At 40.4% G+C, this 17,229-nt stretch overlaps 1 protein-coding gene across 3 annotated transcripts in view; it reads right to left on the reverse strand.

The window, feature by feature from the left end:
* Positions 1-17,229, reverse strand: part of PLD5 (phospholipase D family member 5) — a 271,123-nt gene that overhangs the window by 22,020 nt on the left and 231,874 nt on the right. For all 3 annotated transcript variants that reach the window (XM_038396922.2, XM_043511443.1, XM_043511444.1), the window contains 3 exons: positions 15,736-15,933; positions 7,124-7,263; positions 4,812-4,977 (listed from right to left, as the gene is read on the reverse strand). In XM_038396922.2, coding sequence (XP_038252850.1) covers positions 4,812-4,977; positions 7,124-7,263; positions 15,736-15,933 — 504 coding nt within the window. The remainder of the gene's footprint in view (positions 1-4,811; positions 4,978-7,123; positions 7,264-15,735; positions 15,934-17,229) is intronic.

The following is a 17,229-nucleotide window of genomic DNA, read 5'->3' on the forward strand; positions in this document are numbered from 1 at the left end:
AATTGGTTAAAGGGGAGACTGCAACGGTCCTACTGAAAGGCGAACTGTCAGGCTGGAGGGAGGTTACCAGTGGAGTTCCTCAGGGATCGGTTTTGAGACCAATCTTTTTATTACTGACCTTGGCACAAAAAGTGGGAGTGTGCTAATAAAGTTTGCAGATGATACAAAGCTGGGAGGTATTGCCAATTCAGAGAAGGATCGGGATATTATACAGGAGGATCTGGAAGACCTTGTAAACTGCAGTAATAGTAATAGGATGAAATTTAATAGTGAGAAGTGTAAGGTTATGCATTTAGGGATTAATAACAAGAATTTTCGTTATAAGGTGGGGACACATCAATTAGAAGTAACAGAAGAGGAGAAGGACCTTGGAGTATTGGTTGATCATAGGATGACTATGAGCTGCCAATGTGATATGGCTGTGAAAAAAGCTAATGCGGTTTTGGGATGCATCAGGAGAGGCATTTCCAGTAGGGATAAGGAGGTTTTAGTACCATTATACAAGGCACTGGTGAGACCTCACCTAGAATACTGTGTGCAGTTCTGGTCTCCCATGTTTAAAAAGGATGAATTCAAACTGGAGCAGGTACAGAGAAGGGCTACTAGGATGATCCGAGGAATGGAAAACTTGTCTTATGAAAGGAGACTTAAGAGCTTGGCTTGTTTAGCCTAACTAAAAGAAGGTTGAGGGGAGATATGATTGCTCTCTATAAATACATCAGAGGGATAAATACAGGAGAGGGAGAGGAATTATTTCAGCTCAGCACCAATGTGGACACAAGAACAAATGGGTATAAATTGGTCACCAGGAAGTTTAGACTTGAAATTAGACGAAGGTTTCTAACCATCAGAGGAGTGAAGTTTTGGAATAGCCTTCCAAGGGAAGCAGTGGGGGGCAAAAGATCTATCTGGTTTTAAGATTCTACTCGATAAGTTTATGGAGGAGATGGTATGATGGGATAATGGGATTTTAGTAATTAATTGATCTTTAAATATTCATGGTAAATAGGCCTAATCCCCTGTGATGGGATATTAGATGGATGGGATCTGAGTTACCCAGGAAAGAATTTTGTGTAGTATCTGGCTGGTGAATCTTGCCCATATGCTCAGGGTTTAGCTGATCGCCATATTTGGGGTCGGGAAGGAATTTTCCTCCAGGGCAGATTGGAGAGGCCCTGGAGGTTTTTCACCTTCCTCTGTAGCATGGGGCATGGGTCACTTGAGGGAGGCTTCTTTGCTCCTCGAAGTCTTTAAACCACGATTTGAGGACTTCAATAGCTCAGACATAGGTGAGATTTTTCGTAGGAGTGGGTGGGTGAGATTCTGTGGCCTGCGCTGTGCAGGAGGTCGGACTAGATGATCAGAATCGTCCCTTCTGACCTTAGTATCTATGAATCTATGGAGGATGGCATGGGAAGCTGGCATTTCTACAGGGGGCAGAGTTAAGGTAATATGGTTACCTTAACTATAAATTGCCATATTTGCATAGATTATAAGGCCAGAAGGGATCACTATGATCATCTAGTCTGCTTGGTTTTCTTGTAGATGCAACTTCACTCTGAATTTTCTGGGTTTCTAACTTCAGTTCACTGTTAAACTCTAATATTCTTGAAACGTAACATACACATCACAACACTGAGAATTTAGGGTGTAGGCTCACCCAGTAAGTTTTTACATGGGATTTAGTTTGGGTTTAAATTCCTTCATTCTTTTGAATAGAATATGTACCCCAGGGCATCAGTGTGTTATATCAGACTGACAGACAGGAAAACCAGTCAAAATAAAACAACCATCAAACTGAACCTTTACCCAAAACTAACACTGAGTGGAAACCAAATTTTTCCAGAGTTCAAGTTTAACTGTTCTTCCCCTGCTTTTTTATTTAACATTTTTCTATGTTACCCTTTCTGATTCTGGCTAGAATCAAAAATGTACAAAGGAAATAAGCAAGCAAGCATTATTTAAGGAAGTAAAAGCTCAAATAGCTTTTGCTGAGCGTTAGGATGTCAATCACAACAAAAACAACCTCTGTAGGTTAGTCTGTCATTAGTTAAAATTCAGTAACACAGCCCACTATGCAAAAGTCTTTTTGATGGACAGCATAAAGCTAATTGGAAGTTCTTATCCCATCTCTGTACCTGGATTTAAATTTGAGAGTTGTAATTAGTGTGTTGAAAGTTACATTACCATATATGTGTTTCAGACTGAAAATCATCTGTATGCAATATGTTTCAGATAATACTATCTCCAGGAATAAGAACCAATAATACACAAGGAGCGTATCACAGAAAACCACCCCTGCTTGTCGTGTTCATAATTTTACATCTTACTGTACAAGTATCATTCAGTGTGTGAAACAAAAGATGTGCAATGTTAATACTGGTGTTCTGAAGTTATCACTTAGTTTTCCTTTGGTTGTTACTGCAAGTCCTGCTTAGGCAAAGAGTCTAAGGCTATATTAGCCTTTCTAAGAAAGAGAGGAAATATACCAGCCTAGGAACTATACTAATTAACAAACACTGTACATTATTCTGTGCTCTAATTGTTCCGAAAAAAAGAAATTACCTACATTTTCCTTCAAGTACTTAGACGCTGAGCATTGGAAAAGATAACATTTAAAAGAACTGTACTAATAAGGTTCCACAACAGTACTGATACTAGTTGCATGTGTAATAGTCTCACAGACCTATAGGCTGTTAACTAACATTAGCTCCTAGAAACTTCTACTCTCCGAATGGTTCAGCCTTTTTCTTAACTTTGCTACTATAGTCAGGAGTGTTGCTGTGACAGCAGGGTGTGGCTCAATAATGGAATTATTATGTTATTTCATTTTAAAAGACTTTTTGAGGAGAGGAGTAGCACTTGTATGTCCCGGGGAAGAAATGTATTTCAGGTGAAACCTGAAAGAAGAGGATGGAGGCAATGCAGATTGGGATGGGAATTGCAGCCATTGATGACTAATGCCTGAACCTATCTTGGAGAACTTTATTTTACTTTTCTCTTTAGTTTTTATTTTATTTACATTATTTGAGAGCTTTACCTGAGAAATGGAAGGAGAGGATGGAACTAGAGCAAGGAGTGGAGAAAACTTAAGTTGTGGAAAGTTAAGGATGGACATAAAAAAAGAAAATGGAGGAAGATTGATCCATAAAGGCAGGAAGGCTCTGCCTCAGACAGGTGAGTTAGGTGTATGTAATTCACATGGGAGCCATTTGAACCAAAGCTGTCATGGAACTGAATACCATCCTTGTGCCAAACTGCCAGTGCTCTCATTTGCTCCAAATTCCTTCTGCATGTTTAAAACTCAGGAGTAACTTGTCCCTATGGTTTAAGGGGAATTCAAAATAATGGCAGCTGTGCTAACTGTGCCCAAAACATATCAAGTCTGACACTGGTATATTCAAACCTCACAGGGAAAATGAATTTAGTATTGGTTGGCTTTATTTACTGAGTACAAAAGTACATACATTCAGTGATGTATGTAACCAGGCTTCCATAGCAGCTATTAGTCTAATTAACAATAACCATGTTATGTGAATTACTGAAAAAAAAAATCAGAACTTCAGCAAACGATTTTTCTCAAATGGGATGGGTGCCTCAGAGAGGACTGTTCTTTTACTTCCAGTATCGTTCACTGAATTTCATCAATATCTTAATTCATGAATAATTATGTCAAATTTAATGCAACATCAATCATAACTCTACCCACTACCGTGAAGTGCAGCACATGTGGTGTTAAATACTTCTTTATACACTGCATGTGCAATGTGACCAAGTAATAGTTGTTCTGCGTTCATAACTTTGAATGAACTGCATAATGTCCATGTAAAATCTGCATTTATTTTATTTACTGTGATAAAGAGGAAGAAGGTGCTAGTGTATTTGACAGTCAGATCACTTTATTCCACAATCATATAAGCAGTCCAGTGATGGCACATTCTCTTCAATTTAAACAAGACATAAAACTGTGACTCACTTGGTTCCGTTTCTCCAGGAGAGACCAGATTTAGTGTTCTGAACACAGGAGCCCGGATCTCCTGAATCCTAACCCTGGCTGTGACACATGGAGTCATGGGATAGTCATTTAACTTTTCTTCCTCAGTTTTGTTATGTATGAAATGGGGATAATACTGATCTACCTCACAGGGGGAAGTGTTAGGACTAGTTAGTGTTTGTAAAATGCTCTGAAGATTAAAAACACCACACTATGTAAGTGATAAGTATTACTATCTTCCTCAGTTTGGCTTAGCAGAACAGTGCCACTGTACAAACAAACAAGAGAGAGAGTCCCTGTCCCGAAGAACTTGCATTATATGATTATAGCACGTATGTTGTTACCATTGCCATGTGAGATCCAAATTCTGCACAATTGTTACCAAAACGGAAGAGCATTTAGGAATCAACACAGTAAAATGAAAGGAATTGTTACAAAAGAGGACCAAATTCAAACTTGTAAGGGCGTGTAATACATCACTGAAATCTATCTAGTAACTTGGCCACATTGATCATAATTACAGTGAACAGCGTGCAGGATACTACAAAATATTTCACTTTCAGAAGAGGACTGCATTGGGGTTAATGATGCATTTACCTTTGCTACTAGTTCATTAAAGTCTATTGCAGTAAGTCAAGAGTTGTGTGTACACCAGGGCTAAATTTGGCCCAAAATTATGCATTTCATGTGGTTTTCAATGAAATGTTAAGGTTTCCACAGTAACACAGATAATTCTCAATATACTTATTGTTAGTATATATTTTTGTGCACTGAAAACATCTTAGATTCATTCTGAACCAATATGGTGTATACTTACAACTTTTAAACTACAGCTAGGAACCTCAATACAAATAGCTTTAAGAGATGAAACAAAGTTAAATGTAAGGGGATCTGTGTCTTTTGAGAAACTTATGAGGAGCCGGACTTTAATGCTTCGTAATACTAATGCTTCTCTTATCTTCCCATCCAAATACGGCCAGTACCTGTGGAGAAAGCACACAATATATTCAGGTAAAAAGCAATCAATTAGATTTTTACCCAGGCAGACCTAGCCCCACTAAGGAAAACTAAATAAAACTAAACAAAACATGAACAGCATTTGTTTGCAGTCTAAGGAATCAAACTGAGGTGGCAGGAAGAGTTGTGCTAGACCCTTACCACTGTATCACCCTGCTTCACACAAAACCAACCAATCCTGGGGACAGTGAGGCCCTATTGGCCCGTGTGAGTTAGTATGCCCGATCTTTCCCCCTGGTGGGTGGTTGCAGAGCTGCCCCTGTGGATGCAAAGACTCATTCAAAATGAACTTCTAGTCCTCCCACACCCAGTGGAGTGATGCACGTCATCAACAGTGTTAAAGTAGACTGGAATAGGAAGAGCAATTCCAAAGAAGAGGGTGAGCTATCAAAAAGCATTGCTTACCCAAGCCAGGGAGAGAGCAAGAACTCCTCTCAGTTTTAAGCAGAAGGAGCTGCCAACTCCTTACTTTTTAAAGCCCTGATTGTCAGCCTCTCCCCCATTCTGGGACCTCAGGCCTAGGACTATAATAACCTCAAAAAGTTCCTGCTGGGGTGAAGGGAGGAAAAAGAGGAAGAGACAGATCCGAGAGCAGGGTCCCTATATTCTTTGGGTGGGATGGGAGTTTGCTCACATGAGAGCTCTCCCCCACCGTCACTGTCCAATTGCTGGGTAGTTGGTGAATCTTTACCCCAATGTGACAGCTGTCTCTATTGCACTATTCCTACTATCCTTGGCCCAGAGCACTCAACATGGGTCTAGAGATCCCACTCCTGGAGAGGGAGCAGGCCAGAAGTGAGAGAGTCTGGCAAGAAACCCAAGGGAGATGTGCAGCTCCCTTCTACCATTAATCTAGGGAGATTGCCAAAGAAACTCCTTTATTGGGTGGCTGGGGGGATAATGCCAATGGGGAAGCTATGGCAATGCATTAAGTTTAAAGCCATGCTGCCAGTAAAACTGCAAGGGACCTCTATGTGTAGATGGTCCTGTGCCTCAAGTGGATCTTTCCCTCAAAGCCACATGGATCTCTGAATTAATCAGGATAGGGGACAGATCAGCTGGTTCCTCTATAGAGTGGGAAAAATCCTTGCCTCCTCCCTAACAGAGCAACACTACAATTAAAGTTACAAAAGATCTATTCCATTTTAAACCACTAGTATAGCTTTAGACAGTAACTTTCTCCAAAAACGTTCTTGTGGGTCTCAAAGGTCTCACGTCTGGTCTCAGGTTTTGGAAAGGTTACACATAACCCTTTTTTTTTCCAATTATGCAAGGGTGGAAAAAAGGCATAAATATAGATTTTCAAAAGAGCCAGCAGCCATCATTTAAGGCACCGGATTTAAGTGGCCAGATTTCCAAAAGGCTAAGCTCCCAGCACCTGCCTCTGAGCACAATGGGAGCTACTGGAAACTTGGTAGTTTTCAATTTAGCCAGTTATTCAGCTCCAATTGGGGGGAGGGGAAGCCGAATAATTTTATTAAGATTTGGCTCCAGTTGTAGGTCCTGAGCACTTTTGTAAATCTAGGCCATAAATACATTGTGCACAAACTTTTTTGACTTTTTTTTTTTGCTATGAGCTAGCTATAATGTAATATAGCTGGAAATGCAATCTGTGCTGAGTTTAAAAAGATCTGTTTTTTAAAATAAAATTATGACAAAAGCTTCCATACTGTGCATTAGATCCTTCAGTATGTTCTCTCTCTTTCACACACTATCTGGACACTTTCACAGACACTATCTGGTATTCATAAAGTGCCAATAGCCATTGTATCTAGGTGCTGAATACAGTAACATAGGAAACAAAAGTGAGTTCTACTGTTGTTTTCCTGGGTCTGTCACGTCATTCGTAGATGGTCAGACTAGACACATTCTGATCTCCTTCAATAAGGTGATCCACAGCTTAGAACCCACAACTTGGAAATTCTGTCTTAGGTCCCAATTCTGCTCCCAGTTAAGTCAATGGTAGAACTCTCATTGATTTCAATGAGAGCAGAATTGGGCCCTAAGAAATTGATCCATAACGAATAACTAAATGCCTGCTGATTTATTTTCACCAGCAAGAGCTTTCTCTCATTGCAGCAATGTGCCAGTACATTGTGGACACTCACTAACCTTTTAGCATTTGTGTCAAAGACAATAGGGAGGTAATCTGTGACAGCTATATACACAAACTGTTTGGCATCATCTATAACATTGTAGATAGCTTCAATATCCAAGACTCTGTCTTTTGGACAAAAGAGTTTGGGAGAATTCTGTGAAGACAAAAGGTCAAATGTTACACTTAAAGTAAAAGGAGTGTGTTTCTTTGTCATCTCGAGGTGAGATATGCAAATAAAATTACTAAATTTATTGGAGAATATTAACCACTGGTATGTTAAACTATTCAGCTGTAATTTCAAAGATACAAAGGGGGAAATCAGATACCTAAATGCAGTATGAGCATTACACAGAATTATAGCTGTATAGAAAGATTTTCAAAGGGGTCAATCGTGAAAATAGCCATTGCTATCAAAGGTTTCAGAGTAGCAGTCGTGTTAGTCTGTATTCGCAAAAAGAAAAGGAGTACCCGTGGCACCTTAGAGACTAACAAATTTATTAGAGCATAAGCTTTCGTGAGCTACAGCTCACTTCATCGGATGCATTTGGTGGAAAAAGCAGAGGAGAGATTTATATACACACACACACACAGAGAACATGAAACAATGGGTTTATCATACACACTGTAAGGAGAAAAAAGAAAAGGAGTACTTGTGGCACCTTAGAGACTAACAAATTTATTAGAGCATAAGCTTTCGTGAGCTACAGCTCACTACAAGTACTCCTTTTCTTTTTGCGAATACAGACTAACACGGCTGCTACTCTGAAAACTGTAAGGAGAGTGATCACTTAAGATAAGCCATCACCAGCAGCAGGGGGGGGGGAAAGGAGGGAAAACCTTTCATGGTGACAAGCAAGGTAGGCTAATTCCAGCAGTTAACAAGAATATCAGAGGAACAGTGGGGGGTGGGGTGGGAGGGAAAAATACCATGGGGAAATAGTTTTACTTTGTGTAATGACTCATCCATTCCCAGTCTCTATTCAAGCCTAAGTTAATTGTATCCAGTTTGCAAATTAATTCCAATTCAGCAGTCTCTCGTTGGAGTCTGTTTTTGAAGCTTTTTTGTTGAAGTATAGCCACTCTTAGGTCTGTGATCGAGTGACCAGAGAGATTGAAGTGTTCTCCAACTGGTTTTTGAATGTTATAATTCTTGACGTCTGATTTGTGTCCATTCATTCTTTTACGTAGAGACTGTCCAGTTTGGCCAATGTACATGGCAGAGGGGCATTGCTGGCACATGATGGCATATATCACATTGGTAGATGCGCAGGTGAACGAGCCTCTGATAGTGTGGCTGATGTGATTAGGCCCTATGATGGTATCCCCTGAATAGATATGTGGACAGAGTTGGCAACGGGCTTTGTTGCAAGGATAGGTTCCTGGGTTAGTGGTTCTGTTGTGTGGTGTGTGGTTGCTGGTGAGTATTTGCTTCAGATTGGGGGGCTGTCTGTAAGCAAGGACTGGTCTGTCTCCCAAGATCTGTGAGAGTGATGGGTCGTCCTTCAGGATAGGTTATAGATCCTTGATGATGCGTTGGAGAGGTTTTAGTTGGTGCCACGGGTACTCCTTTTCTTTTTGCGAATACAGACTAACACGGCTGCTACTCTGAAACCTGTCATTATGCAAGGCACTGAATTTAGCCGTATAGAGTGGAAATCTGTCAACTTCATGAAAAAACTCGCACAGATACAGACAGACATCATCTTCCTCTCCAAATGCAAACAGATGGACATCATACCGAAAGGACTGAAGGTAAAAAATCCATTACAATCTACATACCACACAGACTATGCTGACAGCTTGTGCCACACACTCTCAAAGAAACTGCGGAACCACCTGATGAACATCCTCTACAGCAAACAGGGAAAGATTAAGAATGAGCTCTCAAAACTGAAAAGGAGTACCGGTGGCACCTTAGAGACTAACAAATTTACTCTCAAAACTGGATACTCTCATAAAGAACCAACCTTCCACACAAACTTCCTCGTGGCTGGACTTTACAAAAACTAGACAAGCCATTTACAAAACACACTTTGCTTCTCTACAAAAGAAAAAGGACACTAAGCTATCTAAACTACTATATGCCACAAGGGGCCACAACAATGGTTCCCGTAACCCACCCAGCAATATTGTTAATCTATCCAACTATACTCTTAGCCCAGCAGAAGAATCTGTCCTATCTCGGGGCCTCTCCTTTTGCCCCTCCACCCCCACGAACATGATACAGTTCTGTGGTGACCTAGAATCCTATTTTCGACGTCTCAGACTCAAGGAATATTTCCAACACACCTCTGACCAACATATTAACCCACAGAGACCTTCCTGCCAACACTACAAAAAGAAGGATTCTGGGTGGACTCCTCCTGAAGGTCGAAACAGCAGCCTGGATTTCTACATAGACTGCTTCCGCCGACGTGCACGAGCTGAAATTGTGGAAAAGCAGCATCGCTTACCCCATAACCTCAGCCATGCAGAACACAGTGCCATCCACAGCCTCAGAAACAACTCTGACATCATAATCAAAAAGGTTGACAAAGGAGGTGCTGTCGTCATCATGAATAGGTCAGAGTATGAACAAGAGGCTACTAGGCAGCTCTCCAACACCACTTTCTACAAGCCATTACCCTCTGATCCCACTGAGAGTTACCAAAAGAAACTACAGCATTTGCTCAAGAAACTCCCTGAAAAAGCACAAGAACAAATCCGCACAGACACACCCCTGGAGCCCCGACCTGGGGTATTCTATCTGCTACCCAAGATCCATAAACCTGGAAATCCTGGACGCCCCATCATCTCAGGCATTGGCACCCTGACAGCAGGATTGTCTGGCTATGTAGACTCCCTCCTCAGGCCCTTCGTTACCAGCACTCCCAGCTATCTTCGAGATACCACTGACTTCCTGAGGAAACTACAGTCCATTGGTGATCTTCCTAAAAACACCATCCTAGCCACTATGGATGTAGAAGCCCTCTACACCAACATTCCACACAAAGATGGGCTACAAGCCGTCAGGAACGGTATCCCCGATACTGTCACGGCTAACCTGGTGGCTGAACTCTGTGACTTTGTCCTGACCCATAACTATTTCACATTTGGTGACAATGTATACCTTCAAATCAGCGGCACTGCGATGGGTACCCGCATGGCCCCACAGTATGCCAACATTTTTATGGCTGACTTAGAACAACGCTTCCTCAGCTCTCGTCCCCTAATGCCCCTACTCTACTTGCGCTACATTGATGACATCTTCATCATCTGGACCCATGGAAAAGAAGCTCTTGAGGAATTCCACCATGATTTCAACAATTTCCATCCCACCATCAACCTCAGCCTGGACCAGTCCACACAAGAGATCCACTTCCTGGACACTACGGTGCTAATAAACGATGGTCACATAAACACCACCCTATATCGGAAACCTACTGACCGCTATTCCTACCTACATGCCTCTAGCTTTCATCCAGATCATACCACTCGATCCATTGTCTACAGCCAAGCGCTACGATATAACCGCATTTGCTCCAACCCCTCAGACAGAGACAAACACCTACAAGATCTCTATCATGCATTCCTACAACTACAATACCCACCTGCTGAAGTGAAGAAACAGATTGACAGAGCCAGAAGAGTACCCAGAAGTCACCTACTACAGGACAGGCCCAAGAAAGAAAACAACAGAATGCCACTAGCCATCACCTTCAGCCCCCAACTAAAACCTCTCCAACGCATCATCAAGGATCTACAACCTATCCTGAAGGACGACCCATCACTCTCACAGATCTTGGGAGACAGACCAGTCCTTGCTTACAGACAGCCCCCCAATCTGAAGCAAATACTCACCAGCAACCACACACCACACAACAGAACCACTAACCCAGGAACCTATCCTTGCAACAAAGCCCGTTGCCAACTCTGTCCACATATCTATTCAGGGGATACCATCATAGGGCCTAATCACATCAGCCACACTATCAGAGGCTCGTTCACCTGCGCATCTACCAATGTGATATATGCCATCATGTGCCAGCAATGCCCCTCTGCCATGTACATTGGCCAAACTGGACAGTCTCTACGTAAAAGAATGAATGGACACAAATCAGACGTCAAGAATTATAACATTCAAAAACCAGTTGGAGAACACTTCAATCTCTCTGGTCACTCGATCACAGACCTAAGAGTGGCTATACTTCAGCAAAAAAGCTTCAAAAACAGACTCCAACGAGAGACTGCTGAATTGGAATTAATTTGCAAACTGGATACAATTAACTTAGGCTTGAATAGAGACTGGGAATGGATGAGTCATTACACAAAGTAAAACTATTTCCCCATGGTATTTTTCCCTCCCACCCCACCCCCCACTGTTCCTCTGATATTCTTGTTAACTGCTGGAATTAGCCTACCTTGCTTGTCACCATGAAAGGTTTTCCTCCTTTCCCCCCCCTGCTGCTGGTGATGGCTTATCTTAAGTGATCACTCTCTTTACAGTGTGTATGATAAACCCATTGTTTCATGTTCTGTGTGTGTGTGTGTGTGTGTGTGTGTGTGTATATATAAATCTCTCCTCTGCTTTTTCCACCAAATGCATCCGATGAAGTGAGCTGTAGCTCACGAAAGCTTATGCTCTAATAAATTTGTTAGTCTCTAAGGTGCCACGGGTACTCCTTTTCTTATTGCTATCAAAGTAGCTCTACTTGAGAGGAAGGTGTTACATGACACATCACAGGATTATGCTTTAAAGATTCACAGTACTAGTTACATTACAAAGTAGTAGATGTATCCTGGCCATAAGACTAACAGGGCACATCGTTCATAAATGTTATGAATTAGTGTTTATGACCTTAACCTATTTATTGTTTCATGCAAGGTAACACATTGCTAAGAAAATCGCCATTGGTGAAAGGTCTAACAAGGGTCTAATCTTTCAAACCTCTCGCATTCATGTTGTCTACAAATCATCAGGCATTGGTTAGACAAGTGGTGAACTTGCTAAACTCTTTATTTTGTTATCTCATTTTCCTACCTTCCCCCATTCTCTTTGTCTGCTTTATCCACATGTTGTATCCTGACAACTAATCTACTGTGGTCTGTCTGGTACAGAGTCTTTCTTCTTTATTTGTCAGTACAGTAACAAGCACAATGGGGCCCTGATCATTGATTGGTGTTCCTAAGTGTTATTTTAATAATAAAAAAATACATAATAGAGTAATTAAAATCATTGGCAGTTGAGACTATCCATGCTCTCCCAGGATTGAGCCCCGAATCCTCAAAAAAAGCAACTGCATTTTCTTTTGTCTCTCTCAGCCACTCAGGAAGACTGTACTGTTGCTAAGCAACTGTACCATGAGGATTCCTGAATGGAGAATCATTGCTTTACTATGATGTTCAGATCTTACACAGCAAGAAAGACTGGAAGAGAAGAATTTTTAAGACAATGAATTTAGATTCAGGAAGCAAGATAAAAAATAAAAAATATCACGTAGGTGATTTATTTCTATTATCTGAATCTGTTTTCTCAGGATATTGTATACACAATTTGATTTACTCCAAAGATAACAGACTATTTTCTCTCTAGAAATGCTCAGGGGTACAAGTTAACAGCAAAAAGACAAATTAGCCACAGAATGCAGAGCTGCTGCAGTCTCTCTTGGAAGCAGTTTGATAACTATTGTTGATCCAGAGGCATTTTGAGTCCAGGGTAAATTGGCAGAGTAAAGTTAATAGACTTGTCTACCATGTTTATTTTCCACAGGAGAGGGTATATGTTGGACTTCCTATATTTCCATCATTGGCACAGTTGCAGAAAAAAACATTGTAAAACTATCACTAACATTCATGTCTGTGCACAGATATGAAATACAAATTGTCCATTACCACATTGTTAACATGATTACAGGAGAGACATATAAATAAATTTCTGACCAACTGTGGTCATTAAAGATCCCAGGGCATTTTTTTCTGGGTTGCTGCCCTGGCCAAATTCCAGCTTGGATAACTAGACACTAATAATGACAGGTTTCAGAGTAGCAGCCGTGTTAGTCTGTATTCGCAAAAAGAAAAGGAGTACTTGTGGCACCTTAGAGACTAACAAATTTATTAGAGCATAAGCTTTCGTGAGCTACAGCTCACTTCATCGGATGCATCCGATGAAGTGAGCTGTAGCTCACGAAAGCTTATGCTCTAATAAATTTGTTAGTCTCTAAGGTGCCACAAGTACTCCTTTTCTTTAGACACTAATAGCATACATTCTCTGTGCCATTTCAACTGGCTACAGAATATTTCTGCAATTCCTTTCTTAGACCCGTGAGCTGCCTGGTGTGAGAAATGATATATTGAAAATCCTGTTTTCAAGAAGGAAAGAATCTGGTTTTGGAAACTGCATCTTTTTCTTTCTTTCTCATTCCCACTTTCTGGACAACCTTGTGGTATAGGAAAAAAAGCAAACATGAGGAAAAGAAGATTTATCAGGAGAAACTGCAGCACAGTGGATGGGGGAGGGAAGGAAGGTGAGGTGGTGTAGAACTACTCTTCCATGGTTCAAGTCCAAACTAGATGGTAAGTATCAATTATGGGGTCTCACTGAGTAAACTGAAACGCAATATCCATTGTAGGTCTATCCTAGCTCCCATTTTCTTCAGTGTATATGAGGCCTCTTACTGAGGTCATTTCAAAACTGAGGACAGTTAGCTGGTGATATACAATTGCCTATAGGCTCTACACATTCAGTCTCCACCCAGGAGAAACGCTGGTATGATACGGCAGCTGGGCATGTTGGAGCAGATTCGCTCGTGGGAGAGGCGAGAGTCGCTGGTGGGTTAAGGATTGCAGCATGAGGATGTGCTCTCTTCTTTCATGCATGCGTTTATCAAAAGGACTTGTCTGGAAATGGTTGGCGTCACTTTCACTCACGACCATGCTAAATGTGGTATGAAAGGTATCTTTCCCCCCACACTCCACTTGTTCAGGCTGTGTCATTCTATGCCCTATGAGATCTTCGTAATAGCAATACATTCTCTGTGACTACTGGCTCATTACTGTATTCTCCTCCAAGAAAGGATTTCACTAGGACTCACCATTTGTTGAGAATGGGGCAGCAGGTTTGCAAATTGGTTTGAACAACTAAAATCATATTACACCCATGCTACGTCTGCTTATAAAGTCTCAGACTGACTAACTTGGTGGTGGTGCTTTTAAAGTCCTTAATGGCGTAGGCCCTGGTTCTGTTTGAGATCTTCCTTGAGCATCTTCTCAATAGGTATATGCACTCACATATCAGCTATCTTTCAGGGATTCAACCATTGCACATTAGGTGGACAGGGAATCATGCCTTTGCTGTGGGGAGTCCAAGAATGCATTCTATTCTTCCATCTCAGTCCATTTCTCCCCATTAAAAAACAGCTTTTTAATATGCTGGGTCTTTTTACTTTCTCCTATCCCTTTCCCCTCCTCTCCTATTCGTACTGGGCATTCTCAACCAGTTTTAGTTGGAGTTGTTTAAATGATCTATAAATAAAAGTTTCTGTTGTTATATAGCACTCTGAATGCATTCATGGGGATGCAGAAGAAGTGCTATGTTAATAAGATGATTATGATAATTAATCAACCAAAAGTCACATTGCATAAAACAGATACTGGGCTCTAATTTTAGTAAAAATGTAACAGGATTTGGACTAGCTATAATTAAAATATAAGATACAAAATTAATCCATTTAGCTACAAATTCTTTGCTAAGCTGAAACGTACAGGTAATAAGTTAGCCACATGAAGGCTCTCCTGTTGTTCCTTGCCTTTAATAAACAATATTGAGAATTACAGTACAAGGAAAGAGTAATAATACAAAAATTAATTTTCAAAGCTCTACATTCATGACAGTGCTCTACATATAGTTAAAATGTCATGAAAATCAGAGCGAATTTACTATTCTTTGCATCCCTGTAATGTGAAAAGTGGGTGAAAAAACTATGAATTTCTCCACAAACAATAAACCTATTGAAATGGTTATTTTCTCCCCTGAGGAGAAAGTGATCCAGTCTGTCAGCAACCATAGATTTCCTGTGCACAGCTGGTAACTATGATACTTTCTCCATAGCTCAGTTTCAGTCACTGCCATGACTCTCAATTTCAACAGCTTCTCTTGGTTAATGAAAAGTCCTGGTACGTATATTCTTAAGTTAGGCCACATTTCAGAGAAGAACTTGAGCATGGGCTTAAGTTCCATTATTTCTCAAGGACTTAAGTGCTTTCCTGAATAGGAATGCTTCCAGGGTGTTAAAAACCTAAAAGCGGAAAGGTTATACATAGAGAAAATTGGGTACATAAGATCGCTGGAGCACGCATAGAGATGACTCTTTCAGAAGTGAGCTGCTGTCAGGCAGTAAGCAGCATCATGGTAGCTATTCACATGTTCTGTAAACATGTGTTCTGTCTTTCTGTGTGTATGAAAAGACGTGATATTTTACATGTATGGCATTAAACACCAGACTAACCCAATGTCTCTATTCAGTTACACAGCAGAGACGATGTTGTAATTGGAGGTTCAACTGAAGCCAAATTTCTGGGTCCCAATAAAACTCGAGTGTTAACCCGCCCCATAAACAGGCAAAAAACATACATTCTCTTAAGAACTCACCGACACAAAGACTTCTGATTTTGTCTCATTCAGCTGCAGCATCAGTTTATTTTGGGTATCATACACCCCATACAATCTCTTAGACCAACTTGGAGGCACTTTATTCTTGTATTTTAATGAGCTATACAAGGCAAATATCCTTTGTAAATCTAGGACGAGGCAGCTGCAGTTGTACACAATGACACCAAGTTCTTTCATCTGTGAAATTAAAGTTCATACTATTAACAGGGTATTGGCTGGCACATGTATCTTTAGAAATATACAGTATGCACATAAAATACATGTTTCACAACTATATCCTGTATCTGTAGAGAAATATACACCAGACAAGAATAGTGGAGAACATAACCAATAATGGTATGTTAAAGGCTAATACATAGACTACATGGCTAATACTAAAGTCTTGATTCAGACAAAAATATGACAGTGTGCAAAAGTTCAATGTATTTTTTTCTGAATTGTGCACCATAATAAAATATAATGCACCACCGAAGAAACTTATGATAAATGACATCTACTTGTTGCAGAAATTCCCTCCACTCTGAGATTATTTATAAAGGCTATTTTTTCTGTAGGTGTTGCTTTAGATCTGCTCCTCTTACAGGTGTGGGTTTTTTGTTTGTTTGTTCGTTTGGTTTTTTGCGCTTGTTTACAATAATAGTATTCAGTCTCTGCGGGGTGGCATGACTGCAGGTTGTGGCAGTATATCAACATACAACTCCAGGAGAAGCTTTGGTTTTGTAGGCACTGGAAAAGCTGAAAGAGTAGAAATCTCACTAAAGGAAAGTGAGTTAATTTGCCAAGGCAGAAAGGATATGATGTTCATGCTTTATACATGGCAGGCATGATGAAAAACTGAACTTTTGTCTCTACCAGTAGTTAAATTTACTGTGGCTTTGGGTGACAGCACAGTCCAGTGAATAGGACACTGTAGTTGGAGGCAGAAAAACTGGATTCTATGCCTGATTCTGCCACTGACATGGTGTGTGACATTAACTAAGTCACTTCATCTCTTAATGCCTTAATTTCTCCATCTGAGAAACGAGGATGATATTTTCTCTTCCCTTAAAAAGCACTTGGAGATCTATGCATAAAAAGAGCTATATAAGGTGAAGTATTGTTGTTATTTCCAATTCTAAGTTAGAAAAAAACAAAAATACCATGGTAAAGATAAAAAATTTTTAAAAAAAACAAAAAAAAAGTAAAAAAAATACTACCATGCAGTAAATGTCTTTCTTTTATTAGCATTGGTACCATACTAGCCACTGCATTTACTGAAGGTAACTCTCCTGGCTATCTATTGGTTGATATAATTTCTTCTATAAATGTCTACATCACGTCCTGTTTGTAGTCACATTGTGTCAGTACACATAGTTTCTTTCCCCTCTTTTGTTTTACAAAGGCTCAAGAAAGATTTTCACTGCCATTGGTCACAGATACTGTTGACCTCCCAATATCTGCATTACACACCTGTTTAAACATCTCCAAAAATAA

Source organism: Dermochelys coriacea, chromosome 3, assembly GCF_009764565.3.
Source record: "Dermochelys coriacea isolate rDerCor1 chromosome 3, rDerCor1.pri.v4, whole genome shotgun sequence".
Taxonomy (NCBI): domain Eukaryota; kingdom Metazoa; phylum Chordata; order Testudines; family Dermochelyidae; genus Dermochelys; species Dermochelys coriacea.